General features: G+C 48.4%; 1 protein-coding gene across 6 annotated transcripts in view; it reads left to right on the plus strand.

Moving 5' to 3' along the window:
• Positions 1 to 2,823: 2,823 nt before the first annotated feature.
• The window catches only part of sulf2a (sulfatase 2a), a 37,982-nt gene continuing 27,877 nt past the window's right edge, over positions 2,824 to 12,928 (plus strand). For 2 of the 6 annotated variants that reach the window (XM_086117763.1, XM_086117768.1), the window contains exons 1-2: positions 2,829 to 2,910; positions 3,737 to 3,794. Coding sequence is in view for 2 of the 6 variants with exons in the window: in XM_086117761.1 (XP_085973887.1) it covers positions 12,097 to 12,119 (23 nt within the window). In the remaining 4 variants the exon portion in view is untranslated. Of the gene's footprint in view, positions 2,911 to 3,736; positions 3,795 to 12,015; positions 12,120 to 12,928 lie in introns of those variants that run through there. The other 4 variants (XM_086117761.1, XM_086117762.1, XM_086117764.1 and 1 more) reach the window with 3 other exon arrangements.

The following is a 12,928-nucleotide window of genomic DNA, read 5'->3' on the forward strand; positions in this document are numbered from 1 at the left end:
CTCAGCAATTCAGGTATAAAGAAACGCAAGTCGACGATCGTGGATGCGATTTGACGGCTGATAAAGAGGTGAAGAAAAACCGCGACGTGGCTGTGGTGTGTGGGAATCGTTGCTTATGGACCTGCAGATCGATCGGTTAAGTCTTCCGTTCTCCCTGGTTTGGGGGAAAAAATGAGCATCTCATCAGATTTAGTCACCTCGAATGAATTCAACGCATGCTACGAAGACGGTCACTCAGTTAATTGTGTTTCATTGTGCCACCTGTCGGGCACGCACTTTGTGAAGCACTTGAGTGGCTATCTGCTCCCGCTGTAAACTCCTTTGAGTGTGTTCACTTGTATTGTAACAAAGTGACTTGAGAGCATTTTTTATGGCCATGTTACGACACCCCGAATGGTGCAGCCACCTGCAGGTGCTCCTTCGACCTTTTGCTCCAGCTTGTCGCGTCATTGGATTGTGCAGCAACTGACCGCTGCAGGTTGACCACTTCACCTTCTGCAGTGCTTCATCTGTTTGAATGGACTTTCACACCATTTCCGCTGACATTATATGCGAAATGTCACCCCCCCCCCCCCCCCCCCGGCATCCAATGCAGCCTGGCCATTCCCCCATTTGCAGCCACTTTTCGAGCTTTCTCATTTTTCAACAGTTTTTTTGTTGTTGTTTTTCCTTGCCATCCTGGGAGTGGAGACCAGGGAACGTCGTTAATATTGGTCAAGTGTGGGCATGTGAAGCCCTTTGAGACGTTCCTCCGATTAAGGGCGATATCAATCAATTTGACTTGAAATAAATCCCACGGCGTCCACCGTTCACCTCAGCGGAGCGCTAAATTTGTCTGTCTGCGCCTTGATCAAAGACACTAAAAGTGCTTTATCCCACCTGCACCACAGGTTAGACCTGCTTTTCACGAGTCTAAAAATCTAGTTTTCAGTCTACTTTTTGGAACCAAATTTGCAGACCCGCTGAAGTGTAGCGCATGTGCCAAATTCACAAACATGCCGAATTAGACCATGAAAATGACAATGCGCCCATTTTTACAACGACCACAGACTACTTTCTAAGCTCAGAGAGACGCAATTCCGCCCCAAATTTGCTAGTCTCGACTTGCGCCGCCACTAAAATGAAGTTATGGGTGCCAGTCTACCAAATTAAGGCCTGAGCCAAGATTTGAACCCTTGAATTTTCAACTATGAGGCAGACTCACAAGATCCAGCTTGCTGCCGTCTCCATTAAGCAAGTGAAAACGGCTGTTCTGGTCAATAAAATAATCTTTTGCAAAACTATGTGAACAGATTATGAGGTCCTGTGCCTTGCTGTTGTGCACCGTTGTGTCGTCTGCTAAGGCTCGACAATATTTTGGGGAAATGGTCAATATAAGTCCTAAAATAGAAGTAGTCCAAAGAATCAGATACAGGAAATAAGAATGCTCGTGACAATGAAGCACAACCGGGAGGTTCTCGATCTTGGCCAAGGAAACAGGCCTGAAGAGAAGCGGAGAGTAGAACTAGTGCTCTTCCTGTTGCGAGACGGTCAGTCTAAATGAGTTCTTAGAGTGACCATTTTGTGTACAACGTGTCCTTTCTATGACCTTTGTAGCTTGGGGAAATAATGAAATCTTCACATGGCCCTTTGAAGTGGGCTCGTGGAGAAGGGATCTCCAAGTTATTACTATACTCCTCTCTCTATTGCTCTCCCATAACGCTGGGATGAATTTGTGTAATCCAAGCACATTCTTCCCACAGCATACACACCCCTCAGGAACAATAGATGCTCGAACGAACAAGGCTGTTTATGAAACATCCTAAAATGAATTTCCTCTTGTTAGGTTAGCTGCTGACGTGTTCACTCCAACTAATAAAAGACTTAAATGATTGTGGCCAGTTATATATTGTGTAAAACGCTCACTTTTGAAAAAAATACCTATATTATACGTTTTATTTTTTTTGACTACCGAAAGGGATGATAATAACACGTTTCCTTCAAATTTCTGTAGTTCCCCCCCCCCCCAAACGTCATTCAATTTGACCAGAGGCCAGTAGGCTCGCAGTATAGTATTCCGTGTACGAAGGGCCCCCCCGTGTGTCAGAAGAAAGAAATACTTGAAGATTTGTAATGAGGTTATTCCAATCACCACAATAATAAATATTACTGTAGATCAGGGGCCCAAGTGCGGGCCTCGGGAGCCCCCAACCAGCCTGTTTTAGATGTTCCCTAATCAGGTGTCTTGGAGCAGGGAAACATATGAAGCAGGCCGGACAGGGGCTCCCGAGGACCGGAATTGGAGACCTCTGCTGTAGATTAACTAAATACTGTACATTCATATGGTATGTACAGTACTGTACTGTATTCATATTTGCATGTACGGTAAATAAATTAAAAATAGTCACAGTTATTAGTTAATTAGTACAATACAGTAATAACATTAAGAGTAAAGTTATTGTTACCAATATCAATATGATATTGATGAACGTGTTTTTTTTTTTTTTTTTGCTTCCCATTACATCAACTACTCAGCGTGTTCAAAAAGGCAGTGATGCGTTTACGTGATATGAGGAGTTCAGGATGTCAGAAAGAGAATAACCATTCCCTTTTGGATGAGCACTAAAGAAAGCCTCGTGACTAAACGTTGTTTTTAAATCCCTCGTTCCAGCCTCTGGGCTTTTTCGCCGTCAATAAAAGACCTCCTATGTCTAATCTAAACAAAAAAAATGTACATCCGTTTCGTTTGCAAGTCTTGTGAAAACTGTCCCGCGCAGTTTTATGAACGAGCAGCAGATGGCGCTGCAATTCAACACTCCTCCACATACGCGACAGACGCGTGGATATGACGTCACGAGAGGTCGGTGAACCGAAATGTACCGTTGAAGCTACCAACTACCTCGCAAACTTAAGTCGTCGCCAGGATCCAAAGTAAATTTTAAACATATTCCACATAACGTAGTACAGGGATCCTAATGACTCAACGGTGGTTGAACTGCACTCACAGCCATCAGAATTAGATACAGCTAGACGTTGAAAAATCTACTTTGCTTTCAGTACTCTCTACTACTTCTGCTTTTACACAAGTAACGACACTCAGTTTTGATTGAGACGTGTGTTTAGCTACATTTTATTGCCTATACGGAACATGCGGTCGTGTAGAATTATTTTCTCGTTTCCTGTCATTGGCTCCACAAGAGAGACCAACGCCCCCACGAATCAACTCGATACGTGCAGTACAGTATTATCTTCGCTGTTGAAAATTAATTACGCACACACCCAAACGACGTAGCACGGTAGGTAGGCACCGTTCGAATCTCGCCTACGCCCCTCCTGTGCGGATGTTACCCCCATTGTTGTATGTGTTTTGAACTACGGAGTCATCCCAGTTTACAAAAACATGCACGTTAGGTTCATCGAAGACGACGTTGTCTGAAAGATGCGAGTGTGAGCATAAATAATTGGATGATGCTTTGCTCTGTGATTGACCCGTGTCCAGTCCATGGTGGATCTTGTCTCTCGGCAAAAGTCACACCAAATTGAGTCAAGGTTAGGGACCTCCCTAATGAGGACAAGCTGTACAAGGAAAAAATATATATAAAGGATGGATGGGCATTGGAACAACACATAATATTTCTGTACATTCTGGATCCAAAAGATTGCTGCTGCAGGTGGCAGGCCTTGGTGTAATGTAGCACAACATGCGGCTGCCACTGAAGGTCGTTCACTCGATGACTTGCTCTTCCTTCTTCCCCAGGCAACTACTTGACAAGAGGCCTCACTTGAGAGTGACTCTGCCGGCATGCATAATGAAGGTAAGGGAGATGAGTGTTCCCATAGTATGTGTCATATATTCTCATTCGTGGCGCAGGATGAAACCTTTTCAGTTTCACATGTACATTTGGAAAAAGAGAAGTATCGGTAATGCCCCTTTCCAACAATCATGTTACCATGATGTCATACTTCCTTCCGGGTGGCTGAAGCCTTTATCTTTCTCACATCTTATCTACATGTTGCCGGGCTTTTAAAAAAAACGGAATCATTCCCCATCTCCCTGAAGGAAAAATAAAAATCAATCCACACTGCTTTGTTTGTTAAAAAAAAAAACACACATCCACACTAAAGTGCAAACGTGCGTTTTTCCAGCGCATTGACAATCACGTTACGAGTGAGCGACAAGTGCGGTTCGTGCTGGAGCTGCATGACAGAGTGACCGACTGATGATGATGGAGTGGCCGACAGTCCTAAAATACAATTAGTCATTGTCAATATGACCACGGACGGCCGTGAGAGAGAGAAAACAGTGATGATCTTTGCCTTCTTTGCCGCAATAAGTTTGAATGTGTGAATGAGATCGAAGGGAGAAAAAAGCCCCTGCATTTTGGGGTCAATCTGGCAGCGCAACCCCCAAACACAAAAAGTTATTCTGGCGCCTGATGATTACAAACACAATCAAGTCTGTGTCTGAACTATCGCCCGCTCCATGATTGTAAGCAGACTTTCCATGATCTGAAAACTTGAAAAGACTGTGGGTGTGTTGTTTGTTCAAACCGCGCAATTCTGGACAATATCGCACAGTAAATGGGCTCATCATAATCCAAGCGAGGTCCACTCTCGTTGCGGCTCATTTACGTCTATGCTGCGGGGTTTCTCTGCCTCTCACAATTTGCAGACAAATTAGTGTTTGAAATGTAAGTATACAACTTTGAAAGTCAAGACAATCGCATGGTCTGTCAACGTCTTAAAGTGCATGTAAAATCTGACAGGCTTAACGTTCTATTCCTCAGGGAAATTACCTTCATGCTATTCCCACCAGTGTCAGTAATGTGATGATTTTTCTATTTTTGTCGGCAGCCCAAATGAGTCCATGCTTCCCTTCAAAAGAAGAGTGTGGTCAGCTCCTTCATTTCTGTCGCGGATTGACAACAAAAGCAAAAGATGAATATCTGATAAGACATCAACACTACCGCCGGGGCTCTACAGCACTTTTTTTTTTTTTTTTTTTTTAACTGGCAGTACAGTAGCTTCTTCAGTGGTGCAAGTATAGAAAATGTAGCAATTCCACTCGTTTTCACGAAATAACAGATACACGGGCTTAAGTGTCGAGCAGTCAAGCAAAGAAAAATATTCAAGAATTTATAAAAAGAACAAATTCTTGCGTGTGGAGGTGAAAAACGTTTGTGGCAAAATGCCACCATTTCCGTGCGGCCCGGAGCCCCGGCAGCTTTGATTTTCAGGTATTCATTGACGTCCAAACCAAACGTCGCCGGCCGACGGCAATAGCGAAAGTATTGGCCTGAATGTTCCGAGAGCTTCGGACCGGAGGCTAAATTTCGATTTCTGCATCTTCTTCACCAAGGTGTGTCAGAAAGGGGGCCTCTGCGATGCACTCGCAAGCAATATTCCGTGCTTGAGAAGTATCCAGTGCATATCGGAACCGAGTGTTTGCTTTTCTTCCGCTTGTCCGTCTCCCCCTCCCACGCTGACTACCCTCCAGCGTCTCATATCCATCCGTCTGTGCTCTTCTTTCTCTGACTTTGTCGTTCCTCCCAAGGCTTTCCGGCAGCATCGTGTCCTGTTTTGATGCGTTTTTACTTCTAATGAGGCGGTTGTTCCAGCGTTTCGGTCCCCCGAGGGAGAGCCGCGTCGCTCACAGAAACACTTTCAAACCTCGTCACCGCACTCGCGAGAGATGGGTGGGGGGCGAAAAATGTCTCGCAGCACGTACAAAGTGAAAAATGTGTCGATGACAGTTTATGACGGCGCGTTCTTTTCCCGTCAATTAGACTGCGGTTATTCAAAAGCAATTTGCAACTCCCCGCAGTGGAAAGTGTACGCCATCTCCCGGGGCCTTGCGCTGCGAACGTGTAAGTGATGGATCCGTTCCATTTCTCGGCGTGGGTTCAAGCTGAAGAAGCAGAAATATTATTAAGGGTAGCTCCGAGCCACGGCACTCCATCTTCGGTCGTGCTCTTTCGCAGACGGCCGTGAGGAGGCCGCCGAGTATCGATACAGCCGGTGTTGGTGTTCCTGATTAATTGACGTGACATTTTGCTGTTCTTGCTAAATGTCACATCCCACGCCGCGCGCTCTGTGCGCGGACGTCTGCCCGTTGCGGGCCCTCCTCCCTTTTTGTCTCCTCCCAAATCTACCCGGTCTTTATCCAAAGGTCGCACCCGATGTGATTTTGTTTTTCTTTTTTTATTATTAGCGAGAATACCTGAGCTTTTGATGTCCATCCCTTTGACGGTTTGTCCAGCGTGGCTTCGCAGCCTTGAAGGTTCGGGCCCATCCTCATGCTGACGGCGTCGGCTGAAAAAAAGCTTACGGTGGTGCCCTTCAGTTTAGGTCACGGTAAAAGTGCGATGATGAGAGGCGGGGGGCTCTACCTTCATGTTTGCTTGTCCCCGAAGACCCAATTTAGGTTTCTCTCCATATCTCGGTGAGGGGGGGGGGGGGTACGGAGAATTAGCTTTCATTCTGGAGTGAATGAGTTTGCTCTATCTTAATGAGGTTTGCCGTGTCAGAGGGAAGAGTTCGCAGCCTGCAAGCTAAACAGGCAGAAATTGGAGCCGAGTATTCGCCTCCTCTACTACAAGACGACATCCTTTCACCGCGCTTGTAATTCCAACGCTGCTCGGCAATTACCCTCATAGGCAATTTTATCTTGTCACTTCCAAATGAGAATGAAAGAGCGGGCAGAGGAGCGACCATCTTGCATTTTGCCGTCTTTTGGGAAAACTCATTCCAGACTGTAAATACCTGCGGGAAACACGCCACCGGTCTGACCGGAGACATCGAGTGCCGTTATGCAAATGAACCCGGGGATCGTCGGATGCCATTTGGCAGAATTCTCATTCTGCACGGCGCCAGACCAGATCGAGAGATTACCGGGCCGTATCTGAGCGCGGGCGAACGGCGAGCGATGAGCCTCGTCATTTATTGTGTCGCTATTTCTCTCGTTTGACTTCAGACGGCTCATTAAGGAGCCGCTCGTCACGGAAAGACGGACTCTAATCAGCCGCCCCGCGCTGCGTCAGCGTCGGCTCGTTTCCGCCCGACGCCGCGGCGTCTTTAAAATGCATCGCCGACTGAGGTTTTACGCAATTCATCATCTCGCTCCCTCTCCCGGGTAGGAATTGTTTCATCCTCCCACTTGTCGTTAGTCCGCTCGCGGGGCTGCTTCAGGGCAGCCATTCAGACATGCCCGGTGGGTAGAAATAAGGAGAGGCGCTTTATAAAAGGCTGCTATGTTTTGCGCGGGCTTTAAGTGTCACTCTGCGGAGGCTGCCGAAACATCCGCATATGTTCACAGAGTCCGCAGCGTCTCGTGAAATAGCTTTGTGTCGGGCTTTTGTCTTCCGAGGTATTTGACATTCGGGAGTACGGAAATAAACGCGGTGCCTCCCCGCAGCGGCCGTGTTTGTTCACCGGTGATGTCATTTGTTTGGCTTAAACGCCTTCAGCCCCTTGTTGCGTGCTGCGGAGTGTGCGCTCGCTGATGCTAAAAAGAAGAAAGGTCCACTCTGGTACAGAGAAGCCATTAATTATTGAGAACGCCAAACAGGGCTGCTCGCTAATTTGCATATTTGTTTAAAGTCTTTTCATTTACAATTCAGGGCGTCCGTCGCTTTCGCTGCCGACTTTCAAGATTGCGGTGTTGCAATCGAGCGCGCTTGTAAATGCGATGGGATGTTTACGGCTGCCCGTGCACACTGACACTCCGTCTGAAAGCAGTACAATGAATGAACGCCGTTTGCGCACACCACCGTCTACGTGCGCCTTGTATCACACACCCACAAGAAAAATGCATTTCGACCTGCATCGTGGAGCCGGCGATATTCGCAAATGGTGACCGTCCGCTTCTAATTGACGGCCATAGAAGATTACGTTTTTAAATTGTTCAAAATGTCCCGAGAAACATTCAAGGAGTGTTGACCATGAAAAATGGGGCGAAATTGGGGGACCCCCACAAAAAACAACCCGCCCACCCCACACATACAAAAAAAAAGCAGTGGCCCTTTGTATACTGTTTTGTTATTAAATGAGTTGCCTTGAAAGAGAGAGTTGGAGCTCATCGTTTGTTTGTTTTACCTCGTTAGATAAAGATTTGGCTTGTTGTACCTAAGCAAAATCAAAAATACCACCTTTACAAACGTAGCACTGCTATGGGTCAAGTGACACAATAAAAGGTGTTTTTGTTTTTTTCTTTACTCCAAATGACATTATCCTCATTGAAATTGCAACACATTGCCGCATATCAGCTAAGCCGCGCGGAAGAGAAATGAGGATAGAAGATATGCGCACCAAATACACAATCAACGTATCGTTTATTGCTGGGGAAAATATGGTGATGAGGCAAAGAAACGGTTGCGATGCACATCCGGAAAGAGAAGCGGGAGCAGGCGATGATGTCAACGGTTGACCGGAACGCATCAACCAAACAAATTCCGACGATCGTTCTTCTCGTGGCACTGTGCGATTGTCCGTCCCGGTGGTTTTGCGCCTCTGCGTTGCCGCCTGCGCCACGCTTTCAACGAAACTAATTACAAGTGTGTTTGTGCTGAAAACACTGGGGTGCCTTGTTAGACAAGCCCACGGGCGCTTCTTATTAATGTCTTTGGCAGACATTACACTGCGCGCTGCACGTTCGGAATGCAAATAGCACGTCGTCAAAGCCGGTGCAGCTAATTGTCTCGAGATATGCTTCCGTTCCTGGACCTCTCGGGGGGGGCGGTTCGATTAGGGGGGGGGCAAGTGGTTCTTCGGTACATGCCAACCTGCGGTGGACTTGAATACTTTAGATCAGAAGGTGCGTGGGGTGGAGGAAGGGGAAAATGGAATGTTTTTTTTTTTTTTTTTTTTAATGTACGTAATATACCCGTTTACCTCGGGGAGCTGTTGAGTACAAAGCTGAGCTCTGGTGAAAGTTGCGGGCATGAAACACTCCAGGACCCAAAACGAATCAAGCCCAGAAGTCAAACTGCACAGTGCCAAAACACTCTGATAGTTTAATCCACGTATTTGTCAGAACAATACAAGTCTGAAAGTGCCAATTAAGTCAAAATGATGGGAGGGCTGTGACTCGCAAAGCTTTTAAAATCAAATATTCTATTGCTTTGTTACAGCTGCAGCTCTGGTGATATAAATAAAGATGGATTATATTGGGGGGGGGGGTTCCTGTTTTAGGTGGTACTTGGTGTACACAATGAATACTCAAATCAAGTTTATTTCTAGAGCCCTTGAAAACCACCACCGCTGTCTACAAAGTGCTGTACATGGAGCAAAAATAATTCGGACAACAAAAAAACAATAAAACACTAAATTAATAACAAAGATGGGAGAAAGCACAAAAACAAGCTGCTCAAAATCAAGTCTCATGCGGAGTCAAAAGCCAAAGACTAAAAATGAGTTTTAAAATGAGTTTTCAAGATGGGCAGTTTTGGATGCCGAACGTTCATTCATTCCAAAGAGAGGGAGCGGCAACAGAAAAGTCTGCATCCCCTCTGAGCCGCCGCGTCGTTCTCGCTCCCTCTAACAGCGTCTGGTCCGCGCACCCGGGACACGGGGCCGGGGCGGAGGAGCTCTCGGAGCTAAGGTGCCTCGGGTCCGGGCCGCTTCAAAATGGGAAAACAAATCATAGGATCTTCCAAACAGCTCTTAAATATTTCAGGGCCCAGTGAAGGGACGCCGGAGTTGGAGTCCTCTGCCCCCTCTTTATACGAGTAGCGGTCAAGAGGCGAGCGACGGCATTCCGGACCCACCGGAGACGCTTCACGGAGGAGTGTCTGACTTGAAAGTCAAGTGCGTGACAGTCATCCGGGCCAAGGTGTGACAAAGGCGCGAATGACTGGTTCAAAGCGCTCTTGAGAAAGGGAGAGGCTTGACTGGAGCCAGCCGCCTGGGACGAAAGAAGCCGGATTTGACAAAGGCAGCAATTTGCCGGTGGTGGAGAGAACACTTGTGGCCATGAATCAACACCCCCAAGAATAAGCGTGCAGTAGGAGAAACCGCGAGGAGTGCGACGCAGTACCGATCAGGGTTCCGCCGCCTCGGCGCCGCTCGCTCTTCACGCTGCCGGCTGACAAGGGAATATTTTATCAGCCTGGCACGGGAACAAGGAACAAATTCATTTGTAAGCGCGCACTCCCGGGCAAGGACACAATCACAGCAGGACGGAACGCTGCACCATCATTAACAGTTGGCGAAGATGGATGCGGCCGCCTCCACGTTGTTAGCAAATGCTTTTGGATACAGTCTCACTCAAGGAAGCTGAAAACAGGCTCCACAATTGTGGCGGCTGCTGGAGTTTTTGCCGAGCACGGGATGAGGAAAAAACAAACAAACAATTGGTGTACGGTACATGTCTTTGTCATAGGAGTCGTAGACATTTTGGTGCCACGTGTATGTTTTAATGAGACAGTTTAGTTGTTTGTTGCTGGTTGCAATATTGTTTTCAGGATTGCCATCCCTCCCCTATTGTCTGCGTGAAAAGTGCACCTTTGGTGGCTTTTCTTTCTTGTCCCTTCGTTGCTCCCTTGCCCCGTACCTGAGCTTTTCTTTCATGTCCCCCGGGTTGGCTTTGGAATACATCCGGTGAGCGACGCTCAACCCAATTAGAAGTCAGCTGAAGAGCGTGCAAGAGTGAGCAAGAGAGTCGCAGCGTGAATAATTCATGTGCCTAAGTATTGTCAAGGAGCTGCCGCTTGGGTGTGACCCGTCTCTTAGGCCATTTGGGCATTTTTGGGAAAAGTTTCCCGCAGGCTCGACCATCATCCCATCGGCGTTGGTTTCAATCCGCTCACATTTAGGTGGCCAGAAAAGAGCTTTAGCGTGTCCCGTGAGCGGCACGCTCGGGATCTCATCCGCTGACATCAAATCGGGTTTGGCCGAGCCGATTCATTTTTGGCCTTGTGATTGAAAACACTGCGAGCGGCAGGACAATTAATCTTACGCCGCCCCCGCTTGGAATTCGCACGGAGAGAGAGCTCAAAATTCAGAAAATAGATTAGAGTGATGTCGTTGGGCCGGGCGAGAAAGGAGAGGCGAGGGGTTCTCCGTCACGGGGTCTCTCTGGCTGCGACCGCATCGAAATAACCTGCAGGAAGGGATAAACGGGTGCATCCATCACGGGATGGCCGGCGAGGACAGCGATTGATGTCTCGGCGCTCGGCTATGCCTCTCCCTCCCGTGGTCAGGGTTAGGGGGTGCCACGCGCACCCCGGAGAAATACCCGCCGTCAAACGCCAACCTCGCTGCGGCCCGGAGAGTCACCTGGACGCGCTGCTCGTCTTCCTTTGTGGCTTTTGGGTTGTCTTCTCTCTTGCGGTCTCTTCCGCTTTCGTGGATTATCCGTCTCGGTAAAGACTGTTTGTCGGGTCAAGAAGAAACCGGTTTTGTGGATTTGGCGTGTGAGTTCAACCATGGCGGGAGTTTGCACGCTTGTGGTTAAATCCAGGCGGCCGTGTTTATTTCTCTTCTGTTTGTATGCCAATGAGCCCAACCCAAGCCCGAGTGTTGCCCGGAACAACTCTGTAGCTTGCCGGCCTCGGAGGTGCCGGCCTGATGGATGCTGTGTGCGTGCGTGTGTGCGCGTGCGCGCGCCAGGCTGAGCGAGCCTTCCCTCCCTACGCCTGCCCCATGAAGATTGATCCCTCATTCCCACCCATTTCTTTCTCTCACTCCCCCATGTGCCTCCCTCCGCTTTTCTCAGAGTCTGAATAGGTGAAGCGCTGTGGCTCCCAACAGATGGCTGGGGGCTGCAGATGAGAAAGCGTTACCCAAGTAAGCCGATAAAACCCAAAAACTTCATGGCAGCTGCAAACAGTACGTCGGGTGAAGGATAGGAAAAAGGTCGACAGTGACAACATGCTATTTGATGAGGGAAGGAGGAGAGCAAGCAGGCAAAATTGGATTGTAAATGGGGAGCAACTCTCTCCTCCCTCCCTCCCTCCCTCCCTCCCTCTTGTATTCATCTGGCATGAGGCCACGCCTCTCCCCTTTCACTTGTCAGCGCGTCTATAACAGTGAGCTATCTGCACCGGGGCTGCGCGGGGGGGTGGGTGGCAAGCGATCCTCACGAGGGCGACGGGATCCGAACGGAGCGGACAGGACTCGATGCTCCAGAGTTGCCGGCGCAGGTGCGTGTTGTTCGATCTGCGTGCATGCGTTACATCATACAAACGGGAACCCGTGTGTGCGAGTCGCTGGTTCCTCTGCGGGACTCGTGTCGTGTTTGCAAGGTACGGTGCTGGGGCTTTGCCCTAGTTTACACATGAATACTCCCATCGGTTCCGCGAGATTTGACCACGTCGCGGTGCTCCAGACCGGACTCTCTCCGCGTATTGTGCGGCTCGCTTGATCCGAAAGCCTTTTGTCTCTTGGAATCCGAGGGCAGAAGTTGGTCCTTGACACTCTCCGTTTGTGTCTTCAAAAGTGTTCCGACGACGATGGTTTGCCGCATGCGGACACGTAATTCATCATCACGTGCGGTGTTGAGCATCTGTGGGATGAATCGGTCAGTTCGGCGTTGTCGGCGCTTAGGTGTGGACCCTTTGTCTCAGCGGGTGCTGTTTTTAAAATACGCTACATTCATTGGGTCAGCCTCAGTTTACTCAACCCAATAGAATCCGTGCGGTTGCTGAGTGACTGCTTGTGTAAATTTAGAGACGCTTCAAGGCTGAAAAACGACGGGTTTCCCCAGTAGGGCACTTAGGGATCGTTTACCTCTTCTACACCTTTTTAAAAACATTTTTATTTGGCCACTCCATCCATTCAAGGGTCGCCATGATCACGCCAGTCGCTGCCTCTCCAATAGCCGCCTGCCCATATTCTTGGCGAGCGAATATGCTCGCTACCCGCGTTTTGTCAATATCTTGATGGGTCGCCACTTAGCGCCAAGCTGTAGCGGTTACGATAGTGAGGGGGTGGGGGGGCTGCGAGAAGTGAC

The sequence above is a fragment of the Hippocampus guttulatus genome, chromosome 8 (genome assembly GCF_054856545.1).
Source record: "Hippocampus guttulatus isolate MCC_2025c chromosome 8, RoL_Hgut_1.0, whole genome shotgun sequence".
Taxonomy (NCBI): Eukaryota; Metazoa; Chordata; class Actinopteri; order Syngnathiformes; family Syngnathidae; genus Hippocampus; species Hippocampus guttulatus.